Source organism: Rhincodon typus, chromosome 10, assembly GCF_021869965.1.
Source record: "Rhincodon typus isolate 14 chromosome 10, sRhiTyp1.1, whole genome shotgun sequence".
Lineage (NCBI taxonomy): Eukaryota > Metazoa > Chordata > Chondrichthyes > Orectolobiformes > Rhincodontidae > Rhincodon > Rhincodon typus.
Genome location: NC_063341.1, coordinates 34,380,490 through 34,402,752, shown reverse-complemented (window position 1 = coordinate 34,402,752; position 22,263 = coordinate 34,380,490). Strand labels below are relative to the sequence as shown.

At 39.9% G+C, this 22,263-nt stretch overlaps 1 protein-coding gene across 1 annotated transcript in view; it reads left to right on the top strand.

Moving 5' to 3' along the window:
- The window catches only part of negr1 (neuronal growth regulator 1), a 462,491-nt gene that overhangs the window by 355,411 nt on the left and 84,817 nt on the right, over positions 1-22,263 (top strand). The window contains exon 4 of the mRNA XM_048602091.1: positions 13,413-13,547. Within this exon, the coding sequence (XP_048458048.1) occupies positions 13,413-13,547 (135 nt within the window). The remainder of the gene's footprint in view (positions 1-13,412; positions 13,548-22,263) is intronic.

Below are 22,263 nucleotides of genomic sequence, written 5' to 3'. Positions count from 1 at the left end.
ATTTTGTTTGGGCTTTTCTTTTACAGAAATTAGTGTTTAAAATGCTGCAGAATTCTAGAGATCCTGTTTAAGCAGAATTTATATAATACTCCACAATTCCTTTAGAATTATTCACTTACTTTTAAGTCACCATTTTAGTATGTAAAGTTCCAGGTTTGGCTTGGAGATTGACAGATTTTAATCAGTAAAAGTATAAGGAGATATGGGACACAAGCAAGCAAATTAATTTGAGGCACAGATCAGCGACGATCTAACTGAATCCAGGCTCGAAGAGATGTAAGTTCTAAGTCCTGGTGCTGTGTTCCCAAGCTGAATTAACTAATCTCAAAACAAAAAGTGGGACATAACTTAGATTGCTAGAAGTGATTCATTGCCCTTAAGACAGAGCAAGAGAAATGAAACAGCTCTTGATCATTAGAAACGAGACATCTCATCAAATGATCCAGCATTAGAGAAAGTGCCTAAATGATTCACTAGGTAGGTTCCAGGGTTGAGGAATTTCAGTTATGTAGAAAGATTTGAGGATTTGGAACACAGACTGCTTTTCTCGAAGGAAGATTTCATAGAAGCATTGAAGATCAGGAGAGGGCTGATCAGATAACTAGGAAAATTGATGGAAGGGTGGAGAAGAAATGGTCACAGAATTAGGGTGATTGGCAGAAGAAGCAATGGAGACGTGTAAAAATCCTTTTTTTGTCAGCAAGTGGCTAAGATTTGGAACGTGCTGCCAGAGGGAATGGTAGAGGTAGGTTTAATTGTGGCATTCAGGAAGGAATTAGATTATTGTCTGAAATGGAAGAATGAACGAGGTTATGTGGAGGAGGGAGTTATGACTACAGGTGAATTGATCATTCAGAAGCCCAATACAGACCCAACAGGCCAAGTGGCTCCCTCTGTGCTGTAACAAATATGTGATTCTGTGAACTGTGAAAATTGATGGGAAAAGCATCAGGTTCCGCTCTGATGCTCTGCATGATTAAGTTGTGCCTCACTTACTGCTTGGGCTCATGTGAAGATTGGCTTTTAAGGTGAGAGAGTAGAGGAACCCAGCTCAGAAAAAATCAGTGTCTCCATTTAAAAAAAAGGAAAGAAAATTTATTTTGAACAAAAAAGAATTCCTCAAATGGATCCATCTGTCATCAAGCTGTTTGGAAATTGCTTATGATAGAATAATATGCCTGGAAAATTAAAAGCTGAGATGTTGCTGTCCATTTAAACTAAAATAAATCAATATTTCAGTAAAAGTAGCAGACAAAGTTATGTTGTATGCAATGCTCCCTCAAACGTGTGGCTGGCATAATAGCTGAATATTCCTGGACAGACCATGCAAAGTTAGCCTCTTTAAGGTATTACCTGTGTGCAGCTGCAAAAAATAAATTAAATAACCGACATACTTGAAGAGTTTGCCCTGTGTATGGAAGGAAAACAAATTATCAGGTTTTCTTTGGTTATATGAGTGCATGAATTAATATCGCCAACAGTAATTTCTGGGCCAATAATCCTTGAAATTACAGCATAGACCCAGTGGTTCCTGATTGCACTTCAACATCACATTTACTTGCATTTACTTTGGTTTTGGTCTTACAGGAGAGGTTTGCAACATAGTGCGCACAACAAGCTAAAGAAGGATCAAATGTTTCAAATCCATCATCCTCAAGTACAAACACAGACACATATTCAAAATCTGTTCAACTCAACTATTTCTAACTGTTCATGGACCTAAATCTGTTGCACATACTGCACTTGATTTGGGGTCTGAATTTTACAGAAGGAATTTCCTATTTGTAACAATATTTTTTAAAATACACTTTTAATTAAATAATTGAACTGATACATCATTAAAATTCAATGGATCAGAGCAAAAACATAGAGTAAATTCCAGTTTAGAGGGTTAGAGGGAAACCTGGGCAAGCTAACGTTCTTATTGCTTTTCCTTTCGGTTTAGATGTTTCATCAACAACTGCATTAGCGAAGGAGTCATCTCTTTCGGGAACAAACTTATCCATTTCTTCTTTGTTCGAGAAATAAAAGAGATTTCACAAGAAATTGTGCTAATGTTAGCTTGTTTTTTACTATCAACATAAAAGAACACAATCGCTGTTGCCTGGTTTCTGTGGTCTTTAGTAAAAGCTATCATTTCATTTTAATTTTAGTCAGTTTTGGTGTTTAGAATGTTCATATTTTAGAATCAAAATACCAATACCTTACTTTTAATTTGATGATTAATTTCCACAAGTTTTATGAGTTGTAATTTTGGATGGATTGAATATCGTTGAAGATGAAACAATGTCTGTTTTACCTTGATTTTCATTATCTTTGTACAAAATTTGATAGCATGCTTGAGCAGTTCTTATGACACACCATGAAAACCACTGACACAGAATGTTATTCAACCCATCATATCCGTGACAGTTGTAGCTCCACATTGTTGTCCATATACCTGTTAATCTTATCCTTCAATACCCTTCTTTATAAAATGTTTATCTAATCCTGTTTGAGATGCTATTGTTGTCTCAGTTTTAACAGCATACTATTCTCTAATTCACCTTCATATGAAAACTTATTTTAAACACCCATTGATGCTCTTATTCTAATCCTAAATTTATTATCTCTTGTTACTGATTCATTTCATGATGAAAATAAGTTTACACTACAGAATTTATTCTCTTAAAACGTTTGAATGCTGTTTTTGATCCTCTTATCCTCTCTGCTCCATTTAATAAACACAGATAAATTTCATCATAATTGTATTCCTTCATTCCTGGTGTTATCCAAATAAGTTTACATAGCCACCTTTGACTGACCACTTAGGAGGCCAACACTGCAAATAATACTCCAGCAGAGGCCTAATCAGTAAGTTGGACTGAATCTTTAATTTTCTAAACAATTCAAACAAAGAAAATAATTTGCCTTTTTATGGCTTTATCCACATGTGCTAAGGTATAGTTAAATAGTGTTTACACCGTTAACTGAGGCATGAAGTTATTACCTAATGCTTTATTCAATTCAATGCCCCAAATTTTTACATTAGAACCATAATCCCATCTAACAGGATCTAGTAGTTACCATGATGTTAAATGATCAAATGTTTTAGGAAATTCTGTACCTGTCAATGTTTTTATTAGAATAATTTTTTTCTAAGCTGTAGCTTTCTAATGATCAAAGACATAAAAGGTCTTCCAGCCTTTTCATTGAACAAAGCATTTTATTTGCAAGATATTTTAATATTTATTCTACAGAATCACAATGGGAAAAAAATGTCAGGCAATGTTATATAGATCTACATTTGTTTAAGTTACGCTAATTAGCAAAAATTCCAAATTTCCAGGGATCTTTTGCTGTTTAGGAAAACAGTAGGAAAGTTACGTTGTGAAATGTTGGCGGTTTATTTCATCATGAATAACATCCTTAACTGCTATCAGTTTTATCATTGCTTAGTGGCCCATCATGTCCCAAATGACCCTCACATACTTGCTTTCAGATGACGAGAAGAAATCAATGGATGTCAAAATTCAAACTCTTCTCGAACCAGCTGGTTCAAAATGACTCAGCAGAAGTCCAAAAGTATGTGACTTAACTAACTCCTAAGCAGACATGACAGTGCAAGAGAGAAACGTAGAGAAAAACAAATTAACAAAAGAGGACAGTGTCAGAACTTGCACTAACATTATCCAGAAATGCATATATCATTCCCTCTCTAAAGCTGACAATAATACTACATCTTACTCATTAAAATCATTCATTCTCAAGCAGTGTACAGGTTTGATTGGCCCAGTTAAGAGGCAGAGGGGAATTTTTCAAAGGACTTCTCTAAGAAAATGCTGCTTTGATCCCTCCACTGCCCATGTGACCAGAATTAATGATCTTTCATCTCAAAGACCACACTGTTGCATGAAGGTGAAGTCAGGAGGAACGTGCATAATGTTTCTCTGACTTTGTGAGTTACGTTATTCTCTGAAGAGTACTGTGTGATCTCTATCTTCCACAAGTCAATGAAGAAAATGGGAAAATCATGGATTAGCAATCATTCAATATGCTTAGTTGGTAGATTCTTCCCTCCAGTATAAGGTCAGAGGGGGGATGTTCACTGACTGCACAACATTCAGCATCACTCGTGTATCTTCAGTTATTGAAACAGTCCTTTTCCAAATGCATCAAGACCTGGACGATATCCAGGCTTAGACTGACAAGTCGTAAGTAGTATTTGCATCTCAAAGGGCCAACAATGACTATCTCCAATGACAAAGAATCTAAACATCTCCCCCTTACATCCAATGGCACTATCATCACTGAATCCCACACCATTAACATCCTATACATTGACCAGAAACTGAACTGGACTTCCCGTGTGATTACTGTGCCCATGAGAATAGGTCAGAGGCTAGGAATCCTGAGGTGAGTAACTCATCACCCAAAATAATGAAAACCTGCTCATAATGTACAAGTCAGGAGTGTGACGGAATACTCCCTACTTGCTTGGATGGGTGCAGATCCAACAAAACTCTCCATTCAAGACAAAGCAGCTTCATTGGCAACACATCCCAAACATTTGCTCCCTCCACCACCGACATACACTAGCAACATTGTATGTTATCTACAGGATAGAGTGCAGAAATTTGTGAAGGCTCTTTAGACAGCACCTTTTAAACCCGTAACTAGTACCATCTAAAAGGTAAGGACAGCAGCTACTTGGGAACACCACTGACCTGCATGTTGCTGATCAAGTTACAGCATCCTAATTTGGAACGACATTATCATTCATACACTGTCACTGGGTCAAAATCCTGGAACTCCCTCCCTGAACAGCCTTATGGGTCTGCTATACCAAATATACAGTGGATTAAGAAGGCAGGTCACCACCACTTCCTCCAGGGCAATTAGAAATGGTTTCCAAAACTAAAACTGTTACGTTTCTGCTCTTAAAAAAAAAATTAGATGTTTCTGACAAGTTAAAGAAGTTTTATCATAGAAGTGATACATTTCTCCTTGTACTTCAGAAGAAGAATGATAAGGACTTGGAGGAGGAAGGGATGGGCTGATGAACATGGCATTGATTGCTTGAGCCACATTCCTCCAAAATTTCTAGAAGCTTCTTTTTCTTTGAGTTTCCTTTGCTAAATGTCAAAGTGGCCATCGAAGGAAAAAGGAATAATCTCTGTTAGAGAGCAAGGCGATTACAATGAGATTTTACCTTGTGCTTGATGGACATGATGCAGGCTGCCTGCTCATCTCTGCGATTGTGGCTTGCAGCCCTGTGCTAAATGTGCAATTGAATGGCTGCAGAGTCAGAAGGGGGCCTGTGTTTGTGCAGGACCAGGGCCAATTATAATCAGCCCGGAGTTTTAGACATTGTTGATTGGTGAATAATACTCTGTGCTCACATTGAGCAGTGTGTCAGATTGCCAGTGTTCTCTTAGAGGAGCAGTGCATTCAGGTTTCAGCAGGTGCTGGAAGTGAATGGGACAGACTTTGTGAAGAGCAGGATACTGGAGCAATGGAACAGCAGGAGGGCTCTAAGATTCTGAGAATGCTGAGAAACCTTTAGAGAAGGAGGCAGAAAGAAGAAGAGATGTCATCTCACTGTAGGGGACCAGCAGGCACTCCTAATGTACACTACAAAATGCTGGAGAAACACGATAGATCCATCCAGCAGCATTTGTGGAGAGAGGAGCTGAATTAAGATTTAGACTCTGATTGGATTTCAAAATGTTAACTCTTTCTCTCTCCGCAGATGCTGCCAAACCTAGTAACTTTCCCCAACATTCTCTCTTTTTAATCATCGACCCTAATCTCACTTTCTAGCTCTCAGTCCACAGCCATGTATGTTATGCTGCTTCAACTGAACATCCAAGTAACTTTTTGCATGTTATGAAGGTTCCTATGTTTATCACCCTTTCAGGTAGTGAGTTATAGATGCCTCATGGAGAAAAGTCTCTCAATTCCCTCTAAATCTTTTACATCTTTACCCTCAACCTTTTGTAAGGTTTATAATTGGGGGAAGGGTAATTATAATTTTGTTAGGCAAGAACTGGGTAACATAAAATGGGAACAGATGCTGTCAGGGAAGAGCACTATAGAAATGTGGAGATTGTTTAAGGAATGTATACTGCGTGTACTCGATATGTTTGTCCCTAGCAGGCAGGGAAGATGCGGTCGAGTGAGAGAGCCTTGGTTCTCGAGAGAGGTCGAACGACTGGTTAAGAGGAAGAAGGATGCTTATATAAGGTTTAGGAAACAAGAATCGGAAAAGGCTCTAGAGGGATACAAGGTAGCCAGGAAGGAGCTGAAGAAAGGGCTTAGGAGAGCTATAAGGGGGCATGAGAAAACCTTGGCAGATAGGATAAAGGAAAACTCCAAGGCTTTTTATACGTACGTGAGGAACAAGAGAATGACCAGAGAAAGTGCAGGGCCAATCAAGGATTGTAAAGGGAATTTGTGCACGGAGCCTAAAGAGATAGGAGAGGTCCTTAATGAATACTTTTCTTCGGTATTCACAACTGAGAGGGACCTAGTTGTAGGGGAGGACAGTGTGAAACAGGCTGGTAGGCTAGAGGAGGTCAATGTCAGTAAGGAACATGTGCTAGGAATTTTGAGGAACTTGAAGATAGATAAGTCCCCCGGGCCTGATGGGATTTATCCAAGGATTCTATAGGAAGCGAGGGAAGAGATCGCAGAGCTTTTGGCAATGACCTTTTCATCCTCACTGTCCACGAGTATAGTGCCGGAAGATTGGAGAGTGGCAAACGTCATTCCCTTGTTCAAAAAAGGGAATAGGGATAACCCCGGAAATTACAGGCCAGTTAGTCTTACTTCAGTGGTGGGCAAATTATACGAAAGGGCTCTGAGAGATAGAATTTATGATCACTTGGATAGGCACAGCTTGATTCATGATAGCCAGAATGGATTTGTGAGGGGTAGATCATGCCTCACAAACCTTATTGAATTCTTTGAAGAGGTGACCAAACACGTGGATGAAGGTAGAGCAGTGGATGTGGTATACACAAAGTTAAGTAAGGCGTTTCCATGGTAGGCTCATGCAGAAGGTAAGGAGGCATGTGATAGGGGGAAATGTGGCAGATTGGATTCAGAATTGGCTGACCCTTAGAAGAAAAAGTGTGGTAGTGAACGGAAAATATTCAACATGGTGCTCAGTTACGAGTGGTGTACCATAAGGATCAGTTCTGGGTCCTCTTCTATTTGTGATTTTTGTAAATGATTTGGATGTCGGAGTGGATGGGTGGATTAGTAAATTCGCGGACAATACGAAGGTAAGTCGTGTTGTGGACAGTGCGGAGGGCTGTTCTAGGTTACAAAGGGACATTGATAGGATGCAGAGCTGGGCTGAGCGGTGGCAGATGGAGTTTAACCTTGAAAAGTGTGAGGTGATTCATTTTAGAAGGACAAACTTGAAAGCAGAATACAGGATTTACGGAAAGATTCTTGGAAGTGTAGAGGAGCAGAGGGATCTTGGGGTTCATGTCCACAAGTCCCTGAAAGCTGCCACCCAGGTGGATAGAATTGTTAAGAAGGCGTATGGTGTGTTAGCTTTCATTAATAGAGGGATTGTGTTCAAGAGTCATGAAGTTATGCTCCAGCTATACAAAACCCTGGTTCGGCCACATCTGGAATATTCTGTCCAGTTCTGGTGGCCTCATTACAGGAAAGATGTGGAAGCATTAGAAAAGGTGCAGAGGAGATTTACCAGGATGTTGCCTGGAATGGAGGGAAGGTCTTACAAGGAAAGGTTGAGAGAGATCGGGCTTTTCTCTTTAGAATGACGAAGGATGAGAGGTGACTTGATCGAGATGTACAAAATGATCAGAGGTATAGATAGAGTGGACAGCCAGAGACTTTTTCCTAGGGTGGAGGTAGCTATTACGAGGAGGCATAGTGTTAAAGTGAGTGGAGGTAGATATAGGGAGACGTCAGAGGTAGGTTCTTTACTCAAACAGTGGTAGGGGCGTGGAATGCATTGCCGGAGCGGGTAGTGGATCGGCCTCATTAGGGGCATGTAAGTGGCTATTAGATAGGCGTATGGATGATAGTATAAGTTAGGGGTGGAGGTTAGATAAACCTTGGGATTAGGGTAAAAGTTCGGCACAACATCGTGGGCCGAGGGGCCTGTACTGTGCAGTACTGTTCTATGATCTATGTTCTATTTGTCTACAAACATTTCCACTGTGGGAAATAGACTACTCTCTCTCGAGTCTTCATCATTTTATTCGCTTGAATTAGACCACCCCTCAGCCTTCTTTGTTACAAAGAAAACAACCCTAGCTGACCTACTGTCTCCCATAACTGAGATTTTCTAGTCCAGTAGGCTTCCTTATAAATTTCCTATCCACCCGTCCTAATGCACTCACATTTTTTCTATAGAGAGAACACACAGAACAGCTTCAGAGTTCTAAGGCATAAGATGATTTCGGTGTTCCAGTGCATGAGTCACAAAAAGTTAGAATGTACTTATAGCAACTAATTAATAAGTCTAATGAAATACTTTTCTTTATTATGAGAAAAATTGAACATAAAATAAAGAGTGCTTTATTTAAGCAGGGGTATTGGTGAATCCATATCTTGGATTCTATGTAGAGTTTTGGTCTCCTTATTTAGGGAAGGATGTAAATGTGTTGAGGGCGACTCAGAGGTTTATTAGATTGATAAGTCAGTGGTTTTGTTTGTGAGGACAGATTAGACAGGCTGGGCTTAGTTTCACTGAGGGCAGAAACGTGAGGGATGATTTGAATGACGTTTATACTATTCTGAATCGTTCTGACAAGGTGGAAATGGAAAATGTGTTTCCTTTTGTGGGTCAATCTAAATCTAGGGGGCACTGTTTTAAAATTAGGTGGGGGTACTTTTAAGATAGAGATGAGAAGAACCTTTTTTCTCTGAGAGGGTTGTGCAACTCGGGAACTCTCCATGTCAAAAAGTGCTAGCAGCAGGGTCATTGAATATTTTTCAGACATCTTATGCCTTACTGAGGTGGCATGTTGGAAATCAAGTTTCTCCCTACACCCAGAGATGTTACAAAAGTTAAAAATTTTATCAAATTATGTAAAGTACGTAATTTATCTTCTGATAGACTCACGTTAACAGAAAACACAAACCAGTTTTTTGTACGTAACAGGAGCTATTGTTTATTATAAATAAATACATTCTAACCACAGTTGAACTGTCAATGTATAATTCTACTAGTTAATACTCTAACCCTCTTTGAAACTCCCCTACAGATAGACAATAAGAAATTGGTGTTATGGGTGGAGGGGAAAAAATACTAGGGAAACCATTCAATTGCATCAGTCCTCAGTATTCTATAGCATGTTCCTCTGATTCCCAAGTCCATCAGTTCTCTCCTGTTTTCCTTCAGGGTCTTTTACTTTCACGCAGAAGGCACAGCTTTCTGGTATACAACCAATAAGTCAGAGATTTTATAATTTAAAAGCAATACCCTCTAGCAACTGATGGAAGAATACAACTGGCTTTCTTTAGCTTCAGGTATTTTACTGGAGGGAGAGAGAGAGAGACAGACAGACACACATTCCAGAGATCCAAGGGCTTCTCGTCTTATTGGTTACACCCACATGCTGCTCAGCTACCCCAGGAACCAATCAGCAGCCTATTGGCAGCCAAATCTCAGTTTGTACACACACCCCTGGTGCCATGCTGTCTAATCCTACATCTCTCCCACTGCTCGTAAACTAACAGTGTAAACACAACTCACAACAAGTTTCAGTAACTTAATTTTCAAAAGTACAGTAATTCCTCCTCAGTCCTCTGTTGTGAGGCAGTCCACTTCCCAGTTTATTCCATAATCAATAGCATAAAATATCAAAAAAATGAAATAAGAAGTTACAGTCTTTGCACTCAGACGTGGATAGATTCTTGTTAGGCAAGGGCATTAGAAGTTGTCAGGGATAGGTGAGAATGTGGAATTCAAAACACAAATTGATCAGCCATGAATCTAATAGAGTCGTAGAATAGTTCATAGAGCCATAGAGTAATACAGCATGGAAACAGGCCCTTTGGCCCAAACTGGTCCATGCTGACCATGGCGTCCCACTCAGCTCGTTCCAATTGCCCACATTTGGTCCTATCCCTCGACACCCTTCTCATCCATGTACCTATCCTAATGAATAGTGCAACAATCTCAAAAGGCTAAATGGTCTACCTTGGCTCCTAATTCAATTGTTCAGTTTTTTTTAATTGCCTCGATATAGGGCCTGAGTGTAAATCTAGGTGAAATTTGATGTTTTGCATTTAATTCTCCAGAATCCTCCGTGAAACTTTGGAATACAAAATATCAAATTCTTCCCATCCCTCCAGCCCCTCTCCGACTTCACTGAATTTTCAATGATTTTGTAGTTCTGTGGAACAGTACACTACATGAAATGCTGATGTCTAAAAATAATAGAAGACAATATATTGTTGAACAGCAATGGCCGATATGTAGAGTTTACATGGTTTTCCACAAGAGTGGAATTTCCTGAGTATCCATCTACCTTGGCCAGTGGTTCTATAGTAACAGCCCAGAAATAGTGTAAGCACTTTCACATCATTATGAGTTTCCAGCAAACTTCTGCTAAATTTACAGAGGATTGACAGGATAAATCCCATGGAAATTAATGTCATAAATTTAAAAACAAATAAATTGTAAAGGTAATTAGTAAGTGCTACTGTGAAGTCCACTGCATATTAAACTCCTAATTTCTACATCTTTCCAATTATCTATTTTCAATTGTAAAAGTTACCTGTCACCCTTTCTAAAATTGTCATTTCTTATGTCCACTGGCTTTGATAAATTTATTATGCTATTAATGCATCTTTCCATTAGTTGAGAATCTGTGCTGGTGGGAGTGCTTCCATGATAAATGTGGACAAGGTGATTTATAATGGAAATATGTAAATAAAACTAGAACATAAGAATTTACAAAGGAGAATTTTATCTCTCTGTCCTCATGCAATTATCTTCTGGTCTCATATGAAAAAAAATTTAACTTGTTCATAATTTCCCACGTACAACATTGTAGGAGGTTGAGAGTAATACATTAAAATCATGAGTCGTTTCTGGTTCATCACATCCTGGCATTGAATCATGCTCTAGCAATGTTTACAGTGGCAGTATTGTGGCGAGATGCCCAGTTCTGGTTGACATTTTTCTCTGCCATTTGCCTAAGTTTAATGAAAACATACGGTGAAAGCGAACTATTGCTTCAATTTTCATGTGTTGTCTACTCGAGGTAATGTTTTAGTTCCTGTTATTCTATTTGTCTGTAAATATCTCAAAAATGAATGCACAGATTTCAATGAAATTTTACACTAGATGGGGTATGGCCCAAGGAGGAACTAATTAACCTTTGACAAAAATGCCAACCGATTTATCTACACAGGGGAAGAGGGCAAATTGACATTTTTTGGAAAAAAAAAATTGTGGGTTGTTGTATTTTCAATGTTGTTGATTGTTTTAGAACATTATGAATTGTCTGAGCTGCTGTGGTAGAATTTGTCAGAGTTGGCAAAACATGTGCAGGATTTTCAGAGCAAGTTGTTGGATATGGATTGGCAATGCAATGGACAATCTTAGGAAAATAATTTCCTCTTTCAGCTTTGTATGTGTACAGATCATCAACCAGTCAGGTAAAAATTCAGGAAAGAGTTTTATGATTGTAATAATCTTGAGTTCCACGGCTTGGCAGAGTTATGTGCTCTACTAAATTCCTCTTCACTTGTTTACTATGCTTTCTGCCTGCAAATTCTTTGCTTATTGGTAAATTGTGTCCTGACTAAAAGCAGTTACCATTGATTGTTTTGCCATCTCACTGAGCTTCTTTCCTGGTGAAATTGAACACAATTGACCATCACAACAATGTTGTATTTTCTTGGCCATATCTTGAAACCTACACTTGTTTTCCTTAGCTGCATTGTGTACCCTTTCAGAAACATTCCTCTCCCTCCTCCCAAACCCCAGCACTCCAATTTATTTTTCATTGGCTTATTTCTCATTCATTCCTGCACGCAACCTTTCTGCCGTTTCTGATTTTTCAGATCCTCTTGGGTCTTCTCCGAATACTCCTGTCAGGTGGGGCATTTACAGGTCTCCTCTTCTTTAATGTGTTTGCTATAACTCAAAAATACAATTGCTGATACAGTAGCATAGTTCAGGAGCATCATTAGTTCGACAAATCTCAGTATCTCCAAGGTTATGTACAGTCTTCCAGTATGTAATGTTCATCAATAACAGCCCATGAGTTTGCCATGTCTTGGCATGGAGATATCTGCTGAAGCCCTTATTTTGCTAAGAAAAGATCAATAAACACTATTTGATAGCTTATATTAACCAGATACTGTGCAACAACGTGTCACAAAATTAATCTCCTGGGAGAAATAAAAACAATTTTACCCAATTTCACACAAACTCTGGGAAATGTTTCCTTGTCCACTAAAGCACTAAAGCCAGTAACCAGAAACAGCCAAATGTGGTAAATTGCATTTTTGATTAGTAAATGTAGAATGGACCGGAGAGTTGACAACATGGTGATCTCAAATAATTGGAATAACCATCCAGTGTCATAAGAAGAAATCAATCCTAGCCAATAACAAGTAGCTCCAACTGGGCCTGTAATAGCAAGAAACGAAGCAGCGTCCAAACTAGGTTTGAAAAATTGGTTGTCGGGCGTGTGGGGGGTTGGCGCGATTCTGCTATCCCTTACAGTACGTCTGTTTTCTTAACGACCATTCCGTGCAACTGTTAGGCAAAAACCAAACATCAAATGCAAGCATACATGTAGTTCCCAAACAGAGTTAACTGCATCAGGAACCAAGGATTTACCCCTTCTCTAACTGTAACTGACACAAATAATTCAGCACAGATGAGTGACTGAAACTTGAAACTTCCTAGATTATGGAGTTATACACCATGTATTTGTCAGCCACCCAAGAGTGTTACTTTGCACTAATTAAGGTGCAATTGTATATAACTGTTCTGTGCATGTGCAAATCTAGATTAAGGGTAATGTGACTAAGACCTCCTGAGAGAAGAAAACCTATTTTGCTGTCAGTGCATTTGGTTAATGTCAGATTAGCTGATTTGCACAAGAGTCTAAAGATAACTAGATATTGGTTGTTGAAGGGTCAGTGAACTCAATTACAGAAATAGTTGAGGGTCAGAAACTGTGCACAAGGTTAAAAGATATGTAGAAGTAATAGTTATATAGAGCATGTTAATGCCACCTTGTCTTAGATGTATAAAGTGCTTGCTTTTTCTATTTAATGTGTTCTTTGTCAGTCTATGATCAGTCAATACAGAATGCTAGTAATTTTAAATGCTTCTATTAAAGTACATAAAATGAAGTATCAATCTCACGTTATAAGTCATACAGTCTTTGATCTGTTAACATTATGCTATTACATTTCAGCGAAAGATTTTGACAGTGAAGGCGAATACCTTGAGATTACTGGCATTACCCGGGACCAGGCTGGCAACTATGAATGTCTCGCAAACAACGATGTATCATCTCCAGATACGCGAACAGTCCACATTACAGTCAATTGTAAGTTGCCTTTTACATTATGCAGCCAATTTAGAAAGTCAAATATTTAGATGTTTGTACTAAAAGTAGAAAATGTTGTTGAACACTAAAGTTAAAAATTAGGTGGATGCAGGAACAAACTCTGATGGAGTGTTTCACCTAAATCATTAACCAGTCTTTTCTTTCAGATATGCACTGCCCTGCTGTGTGCACTTATCAACTTCTGTATATCTTTTAGAAAGACATTTTCTATTTTTAATTCAGCTATTTGGAACTTTTTTAACAAAGAACAAAGAACAGTACAGCAAAGAAACATGCCCTTTGGACAACCAAGACTACGCTGACAGATGATGCCTTTTATAAACTAAGAACCTTTTGTTTCAATGTGGTTCATATCCCTCTATTCCCTACCTATTCATATATCCGTCAAGATGCCTCTTAAATGTTGCTATTTTATACACCTCCCCTGGCGGTGCATTCCAGGCACTTACCTCCCTCTGTGTAAAACCCTTGTCTCTCACGTCTCCTTTACACTTACCCCTTTTACCTTAAACCTATGCTCCCTAGTAATTGACATTTCAATCCTGGGTAAAAGCCTCTGACTATCCATTCTATCTAAACATAGATATTTTGAATCAGTACTTTCAGGTATGTGTAACACACTTCTGGAGATGGAGCTTGAACTCAGGCCTTCTGGCTCAGAAGCAGGGACACTACCACAAGAGGTCCTACTAACTAATCAAAATACTGGATTCTTGAAACCCTTAACCTGTGACAAATATCTATTCATTTGCAATGTTGTATGCAAATGATAACTTCCTAACAACTGCCCTCTTCCTAACGTCTCTCCTGAGAGATGCCCTCAGATGGTGTTCTGTGACAAGTCCTGACCTTGGCAGGTGCAAAGGCCTTACTGAAGCACTCTCATTTTTATGTTAATGTAAAATTAGCCATTGTTGCACCAGGCAAATAAGATAATTATGTTGAGGTCCTTTTCTATCTCTTGTTCTCTCAGAGGTTTTAAATGCTTACATCGTTAGAAGGACTGATTATATTTTCCAAGAATTATTCAAAATCCTTTTGTGATTGATGCTACGATAGTGCAGTTCAGTAGACTTTGAACCAGCCCGTGTTAACAGATGGCTATCCACTGTGTCTTCCATTTTTAAGACGTAATGATAAGGTTTCTTTCAGGCCACATATTTTAGAGTAGAGCTGTTCTCTTTTTTTGCCCCTAAAAATCTGTGAGATAAATACAGCACAGCTATGACCAAACTAATAACTTCTAACCTTGTAACTCTTGGCCAACGGGAGCAGCAGTCCTACATCCCCACAACAATCTGACCTTAATTTGTGTCTCTTAGGTCCACAGATTATCTAGTCCTCAGACCATTCTTCCGGCCAATCACCCTTGCAGCCATGGCTCTGACTGATAAACTATGACCTGTATTTTTTGACCAAAGATCCTGAACGCACAGTCTTCAAGTCAGCTTCCTGGCCAATCAGTATTGTAGCTTTGGCTTCAGTTTATGACTAAGCTAGAGCTGCTGGAGCTCAAAGTGCCAATATATGTTAGCTATAACTCCAGTTCGGTTCACATATTCTACCTTAAAGCCACATCTCATTATTTGGCAGTTGCAGAGGTACCAACTTTAAAATTTCCTTAACTCTATCTTGCAAAATTCATGAATAATTGCTATAAGACATATAAATTAAACTTTTTTAAAATCACTTGGTTTATGTTCAGAACAATTTGCTCTATACCTTATTAATGACACAAATGTGCCAATTAGATAAAGTTTTAACAGGAGAGAGAAAGAGAAGTGCTGGGCAATCCATAACAAGGAAGCATTAACTTAATGCTACAGTTGGTTCATTCAGGAGTGAAATCAGGAAATATTGTTTTGACATCAAGGATAATGGAGATCTGGAATACACTGCTACAGAAGGCCATGACTGTGGTTCAATTGAGACCAAGACTCATGAACTGCTTTTTATTGGTAGCTTATTAAGTCCTGTGAACCTAAGGTGAATAAATGGAGTTGAAGTGTAAATTAGCCATGATCTATCTGAATGACTGACAGGTATAAGGGACTGATAGACTTTCTCTTGTTTCAGTGTTTCTAGACCACCTTTTCTCTCCATACAATCATAATGTGGATGTGCTCATGTTGTACGGGGGGTGGACAAAGTCAGAAGTCACACAACACCAGGTTATAGTCCAACAGGTTTATTTGACATCATAAGCTTTCAAAGTGCAGCCCTTCATAAAGTGAAGTCAGAGAAAAGAGCACACAGATACAGAATTTACAGGCAGAGAGATCAAGGGCAGAGCAATCAAAAGATGATACAAATGGTGTCAGCAGAGTGTCGAATAATAAGTCTCTGCAGGTGATCAAAAGTGTCAGGCAATGTGAGTGAAGTGTCAACAGCTGAATAACAAGGGGACAGATGTCCTATAATCCAATTAAATGAGGCAGAGAGATAATTACAAAAAATTACAAAAAAAAATTGTCTCCAGCACCACCTTAATTTTAATTTTTTGTAATTATCTCTCTGCCTCATGCCTCATTTAATTGGATTATAAGTCATCCCTTTGCTTGTTATTAAACTGTTGACACTTTACTCACACCACTTGTATCATCTTTTGATCTCTCTGCCTACAAATTCTGTGCATGTATGTCTTCACTCTTACTTCATCTGACTAAGGGACTGTGCTGCAAAAGCTTGTGATTTCAAATAAACCTGTTGGACTATAACCTGGTGTTGTGTGACTTCTGACCATATCATCATAGAACCCCTACAGCGTGGAAGCAAGCCATTCGGCCCATTTAATCCACACTGCCCTCTGAAGAGCATTGCACCCAGACCCACCCCCTATCCTATCCTATCCTGTCCCTGTAACCCCTCATTACCCATGGCTAACCCGCCTAACCTCCACACCCCTAGACAATATGGGCAATTTGGCATAGCCAATCAACCTAACCTGCACAACTTTGGATGATGGGAGGAAACCAGAGCACACAGCAGAAACCCACATAAACACAGGGAAAACATGCAAACTCCACACAGACAGTCACCCAGGTCAAATCGAACCCAGGTTCCTGGCATTATGAGGCAGCAGTGCTAATCACTATGCCACCATTCCACCCTATATTGCTTCCTATTATAACCTCACTTCCCCTCACTTCCTCTTTCTGTCTTTCTTCCAAATTTCCCTCCTTGTGCAAGAGAGAGAGAGAATCAGTTTCCTCTGTAATATTACAGATCAGCTCACTTTCTTTTCTAATAAGATATTATATTCTTGCAGATTTACTATTCTGATTGTCAGCTTGCATTTGGAACAATTCCAAATTTATATGTTCTGTGAAAATCCTGTGTACATCCCTGCGAGTACTATTTATTTATGCTCCGGGCAATCCTTGAGGCTGAGGCAGAGACACTGGGATGCTAGTACTCAGCATATCTAAGTTTTCCCACCTTGCTCATCTCCAGATCTGCCTTCAGGCAAATCTGAAAGGATAACCTACACATGAGAAAAATCAAAGTGAATGTGAAATCTCAGACAAATACTCTTATGTTATTTTGCTTCAGACTGAAGTCATGTTAATTTTTTTGCAATATGTTTGAAACTTCCCACCCAGATAGCACAGCAACAGTTGTTTGAGATAACTTGATTAGAAAACAGGTTCCTCAGATAGAGCTGTGATGAAAATGGTCAATGATGTCATTGATACTTCTAATAATTAGTTCTTCCTGACCAATAGCCTTCTAATTGATGTTCACTTTGGATCTTGCTGAGATCACTCAGCTCTCAATCTCATTACAGCGTTGGTCCTATCATGGACAAAACAGCTAAATTACAGAGATGAGAAAACAGTGTATGCCTTTGACATCAAGGCAATATTGAACTGAGTATGGCATCAAGGAGCCCTTGAAAAACTAAAGTCAGTGGGAATCGGAAAATTCTCCAATGTTCAGAGACATACCTAACACAAGCAAAGAAGCTTCTGATTCTTGGAGGCCAATCATCTCAATTCTAGACTTTAAGGCCTGGCTTGTGTTCTTCACCCAAACACTTCTGCTTTATCACTATCAATAACATCCTTCCATTGTAAAGTCAGAATGGGAGATGTTCACAGATGATTATTCAGTGTTCAGTCCACTTGTAAGTTAAAGTCGTAGAGTTGAAGAGCATAGAAACAGACCCTTCGGTCCAACTCGTCCATGGTGTCCAGATATCCTAAACTCATCTGGTCTCATTTGCCAGCATTTGGCCCATATCGCCGATATCCCTCCCTATTTGTGTACCCATCCAGATGCTTTTTAAATGTTGTAATTGTACCTACCTCCACCACTTCTCCTGGCAGCTCATTCCATGCACACACCACTTTCTGCGTGAAAAGGTTGCCCCTTACGTCTCTGTTAAATCTTTCCACTCTCACCTTAAACCTATGCCGTCTGGTTTTGGACTCCCTTACCCTGGAAAAAAGACCTCGGCCATTCGCCCTATTCACACCCCTCATGATTTTATAAACTTCTATAAGGTCAACCCTCAGCCTCCATGCTCCAGAGAAAAAAGCCCCAGCCTATTCCCTATAGCTCAAACCCTCCAATCCCAGAAACATGACTGTAAATCTTTTCTGAACCCTTTTAAGTTTAACATCTCTCCTATAGCAGGGAGACCTGAATTGAACACTGTTCTAAAAGTGGTCTCACCAATATCTTGTACAGTGTCAACATGACATCCCAACACCTATACTCAATGCACTGACCAATAAAGGCAAGCGTGCCAAATGCCGCATTCACCACCCTGTCTACCGGCGACTCCACTTTCAAGGTCTCTTTGTTCGGCAAATGCCCCAGGACCATATCATTAAGTGTGTAAGTTTGCCCTGGTTTGCCTTACAAACATGCAGCACGTCACGTTTGTCTAAATTAAACTGCATCTGCCACTCCTTAGCCCATTGGCCCATCTGACTATGGTCCCGTTGTACTAGGAGGTAACCTTCTTCACTGTCCACTACACCACCAATTTTGGTATCATCTGCAAACTTGCCATACCTCCGATATTCACATCCAAATCATTTATATAAATGACAAAAAGCAGTGAATCCAGCACCAATCCTTGCAGCACACCATTAGTCACAGGCTTTCAGTCTGTAAAACAACCCTCTACCATCACCCTCTGTCTCCTACCTTCGTCAATTTTTGTATTCAGTTGGCTAGCCACGTGATCTAACTTTGCTAGCCAGTATACCATGCGGAACCTTGTTGAAGTTCATATAGACAATGTTTGCTGTTCTATCTTCATCAATCTTCTTTGTTACCTCTTCAAAGAACTCAATCAGGTTGATGAGACACAAATTCTCACGCACAAAGCCATGCTGACTATCACTAATCAGTGCTTGCCTTTCCAAATGCATGTCAATCCTATCACTCAGAATCCCCTCCAATAACTTAACCACCACTGACATCAGCCTCACTGGTCTATAATTCCCTGGCCTGTCCTTACAGTCTTCCTTAAATAATAGTACCACATTAGCCACCCTCCAGTCTTCCGGCCCCTCACCTATGGCTGTCAGCGATTCATGTATCTCAGCAAGGGGCCCAGCAATCTCTTCCCTAGCTTCCCACAAAGTCTGGGATACACCTGATCAGGTCTCAGATATTTATCTAGCTTGATGTGTTTTAGGACCTCCAACACCTCCTCTTCTATAATATGGACACATTGCAAGACATCACTATTTATTTCCCCAAGTTCCCCAGCTTCCATGTCCATCTACACAGTAAATACTGACATGAAATATTCATTTAGTATCTTATCCATCTCCTGTCGTTCCACACATAGATAGCTTTGTTGATCTATTCTTTCCCCAGTTACTTTTTTTCCCTTAATGTATTTGTAGAATCTCTTTAGATTCTCCTTAACCCTATTCGCCAAAGCTATTTCATGTCCTTTTTTTGACCTCCTGATTCCCCTCTAAAGTATACTCCTACTGCCCTTATACTCCTGTAGGGATTCACTTGATCTCAATTGTCAATACCTGCCATATGTCTCCTTTTCCTTGACCACAGCCTCAATTTGTGTAGTCATCCGGCATTCCCTGCACCTACCAGCTTTGCCCTTTGCACTAACGGGAATGCATCGTCGTTATCTGAACTCCTGTTATCCCATTTTTGAAGGCCTCCCACCTTCCAATTGTTCCTTTACTGGCCAACAGCATCACCCGATCAACTTTTGAAAGTTCCTGCTTAATGCTATCAAAATTTGCCTTACTCCAATTTAGAACATCAAGTTTAAATCGGGTCTCTCCATTTCCATAACAATTTTAAAACTAATAGAATTATGATCACTGGCCCCAAAGTGCTCCCCCACTGACACCTCAGCCACTTGCCCTGCCTTATTTCCCAAAAGAAGGTCAAGTTTTGCACTTTCTCTAGAAGGTACATCCACATATTAAATAAAAAAATCTCCTTGTACACCGCTTAACAAATTCTTCTCCATCCAAACCCTTAACACTATTAACACTATGGCAGTCCCAGTCTACGTCTGGAAAGTTAAAATCCCCTGCCATTACAACTCTATTATTCTTACAGATATCTGAGATCTGCTTACATATTTGCTCTCAATTTCTCGCTGACTATTGGGAGTACTACAGTACCATGTCAATAAGGTGATCATCCTTTCCTTATTTCTCAGTTCCACCGATTATAACTTCACTGGATGTTGTCCTAGGAATATCCTCCCTAAGTACAACTGTAATGTTATCCCTAACCAAAACCCATCACACCCCACCCCCCTCTTGCCACGCCCCTTTCTATCCTTCTTATAGGATTTGTACCCTGGAACTTTGAGCTACCAGTCCTTCCCCCTTCCTGAGCCATATGTCTGTAATAGCTATGATATCCCAGTCCCAAGTTACAACCATGTCCTACATTCACCTACCTTACCTGCTTTGAAATATATGCATTTATCAGTCCTATCTTATTCTCTGCCATGCTCTTGCCTGCCTTGACTATTTATCTTCCTCCCCTTATCTATTTGCTCCCTTATCTACTCGCCCCTCTTATCAACTGGACCAGCCTCTATCTCTTCTCTCACTATCTCTGGGCCCGCTTCCTTCCACCCCCCTCCCACCTTACTAGTTCAAGTAACATTCACATCACACATATACCAGACATGTCCATCTCCCTGAGAAATAATCTAGTCATCCCCACTTGAAGTTCACTAGAATTACCATTACTGAATTTCCCATGATCAATATCTTCGAGGTCACCAGAAACAGAATTAGACCAGCCATATTAATACTGCAGGTCAGAGAGTCTGGGAATCCTGTGCTGACTAACTGACCCGCTGACTTGCTCACCATCTAGAAAGCCCAAATCAGGAGTGTGATGAAATATTGTACACTTAGCTGGATGTGTATATCTCCAACAATATGCAAAAAACTTGACACCATCCAAAACAAAGTGCTTTGCTTGATGGCACCTTATCCATCACCGTGGCATTCACACTTTCTACTACAAGCAGCAGCAATGATAATACGTTGGTATTTTCCCAGATGATCATGACTGGCACTTTGTAGTGGTAGTACAGGGAGTCGGTGGGCCAAATGACCGGACAGCTGGTTTGGGATGCAGAGTGACACCAACAGCACAGGTTTAATTCCCACACTGGTTGTGGTCACCATAAGGTCCCATCTTCTTGACCTGCCCCTTGCCTGAGGCAAGAGTATAGCCCTGTGGTCTTCTGGGAAATTGGTGATGACTAGTGGTGGTACTGGCAAAAGATTGTTTGTATTAGTTCATTGACAACAATCTTCCTTTGCCCTTCTTTGTCTTAGGGCCCTAGCTAACGAATAGCAGTGGGAGACGGCAGGGTATCTACTGAAGAGGCACCATTCTTAGATATCTTTAAGGTTTATTACATGATTGCAATAATTACTAGTACTTCACGGAGCTGGACATCTCCTCCCTCCAGAAGCTAGAATGGAACTCCTTATCTTCACCCACAGCCTCTGTGTAACATCAGTAGATTAGGTGGAGCTCATCTGAATATTAGTACCATTATGCAACATCTACCATATGTAAGATACATTTTGGCAAATTACCAAGTCTTCCTCGATAGCACCTTGGAAACCCCAACCTCTGCTATCTTGAAGAATAAGGATATCGGAAATCCACCAGCTAAAGCATTCCCTCCATGTCATTGATAATCTTTACCTTGAACTATGACCATTCCTTAAATGGCACTGGGTTTAAATGCTGGCATTCCTACCTAACAGCACTGTAGGCATATTACATCACATTGACTGCACCAGCTCATGACAATAATTCACCAGGACCTTTGCAGAACAATTAGGGATGGACAATCTGTTGACTTGGCTGGTGTAGGCCATCACTCATAAATGATTGTACAAAATGACCCGAGCCAGTACATCTTCAGGTTAAAAAGGTTTGAAATCATGTTTTTTTCTGAAGAAGGGTCTAGGCCTGAAACGTCAGCTTTCCTGCTCCTCTGATGCTGCTTGGCCTGCTGTGTTCATCCAGCTCTACACCTTGTTATCTCTTGAAATCATGTTTAGCAGTTTTTGCCTGATTATGCAATGCTTGTCTTATGAGTTAAATTTTAGATACCTGACCTTAGAACTAAGAGATAGTAGGAACTGCAGATGCTGGAGAATCCGAGACAACAAGGTGCAGGGCTGGATGAACACAGCAGGCCAAGCAGCAT